Source organism: Egretta garzetta, unplaced genomic scaffold, assembly GCF_000687185.1.
Source record: "Egretta garzetta isolate BGI_Z169 unplaced genomic scaffold, ASM68718v1 scaffold350, whole genome shotgun sequence".
Lineage (NCBI taxonomy): Eukaryota > Metazoa > Chordata > Aves > Pelecaniformes > Ardeidae > Egretta > Egretta garzetta.
The window spans coordinates 342,247-342,801 of NW_009258273.1; the positions used below are offsets into that span (position 1 = coordinate 342,247).

The window sequence follows — 555 nt, forward strand, 5'->3', positions numbered from 1 at the left end:
GCCCCAGGGTCCTGCATGGGGGTGGGGAGTGCAGATCTCGATGTCTCAGATCTTGATGAAGAGGATGGCGGTGACGAGGGCGAAGCCGGCGAGGAGCAGGATGACCTTGGGGACACGCTGCTGGGGCACCCCCAGCCCCTGGGGCAGGATCTCCAGGAAGGTGATGTAGAGGAAGGTGCCGGATGCCACCCCCTCCAACCCCCCCCGGCACAGCCGCTGCCGTGGCCCCGCGCCCAAGGCCACGGCGCATTTGTGCAGCAGCAGGGCCAGGCAGACGCGCAGCACGGCCCCCTCCGCCTCCTGCAGCCCCAGCGCCAGCCCCTCCAGCACGGAGTGCAACGCCAGCGCCAGCACCAGCAATCCGGCACGGACGGCACCCCGGGCACCGGGAAGGGGGGATTGAGGAGAAGGGGTTTGGATGGAACCGGCGGGAAGCAGAGTTCGCGTCTCTTCCGAGATGGATGACGGTTCCCGCTGCGCCAGCGCTACCTGCTCCAGCACCAGCACCAGGAAGAAGCCCATGGCCAGGATGAACTCCGGCAAGGGGAACTGCAG

At 68.1% G+C, this 555-nt stretch overlaps 1 protein-coding gene across 1 annotated transcript; it reads right to left on the reverse strand.

Moving 5' to 3' along the window:
* On the reverse strand, positions 1-555 carry SLC39A1 (solute carrier family 39 member 1). Its single transcript, XM_035890652.1, has one exon. The coding sequence runs from the start codon at positions 520-522 to the stop codon at positions 46-48; it is 477 nt and encodes a 158-aa protein (XP_035746545.1). The 5' UTR covers positions 523-555; the 3' UTR covers positions 1-45.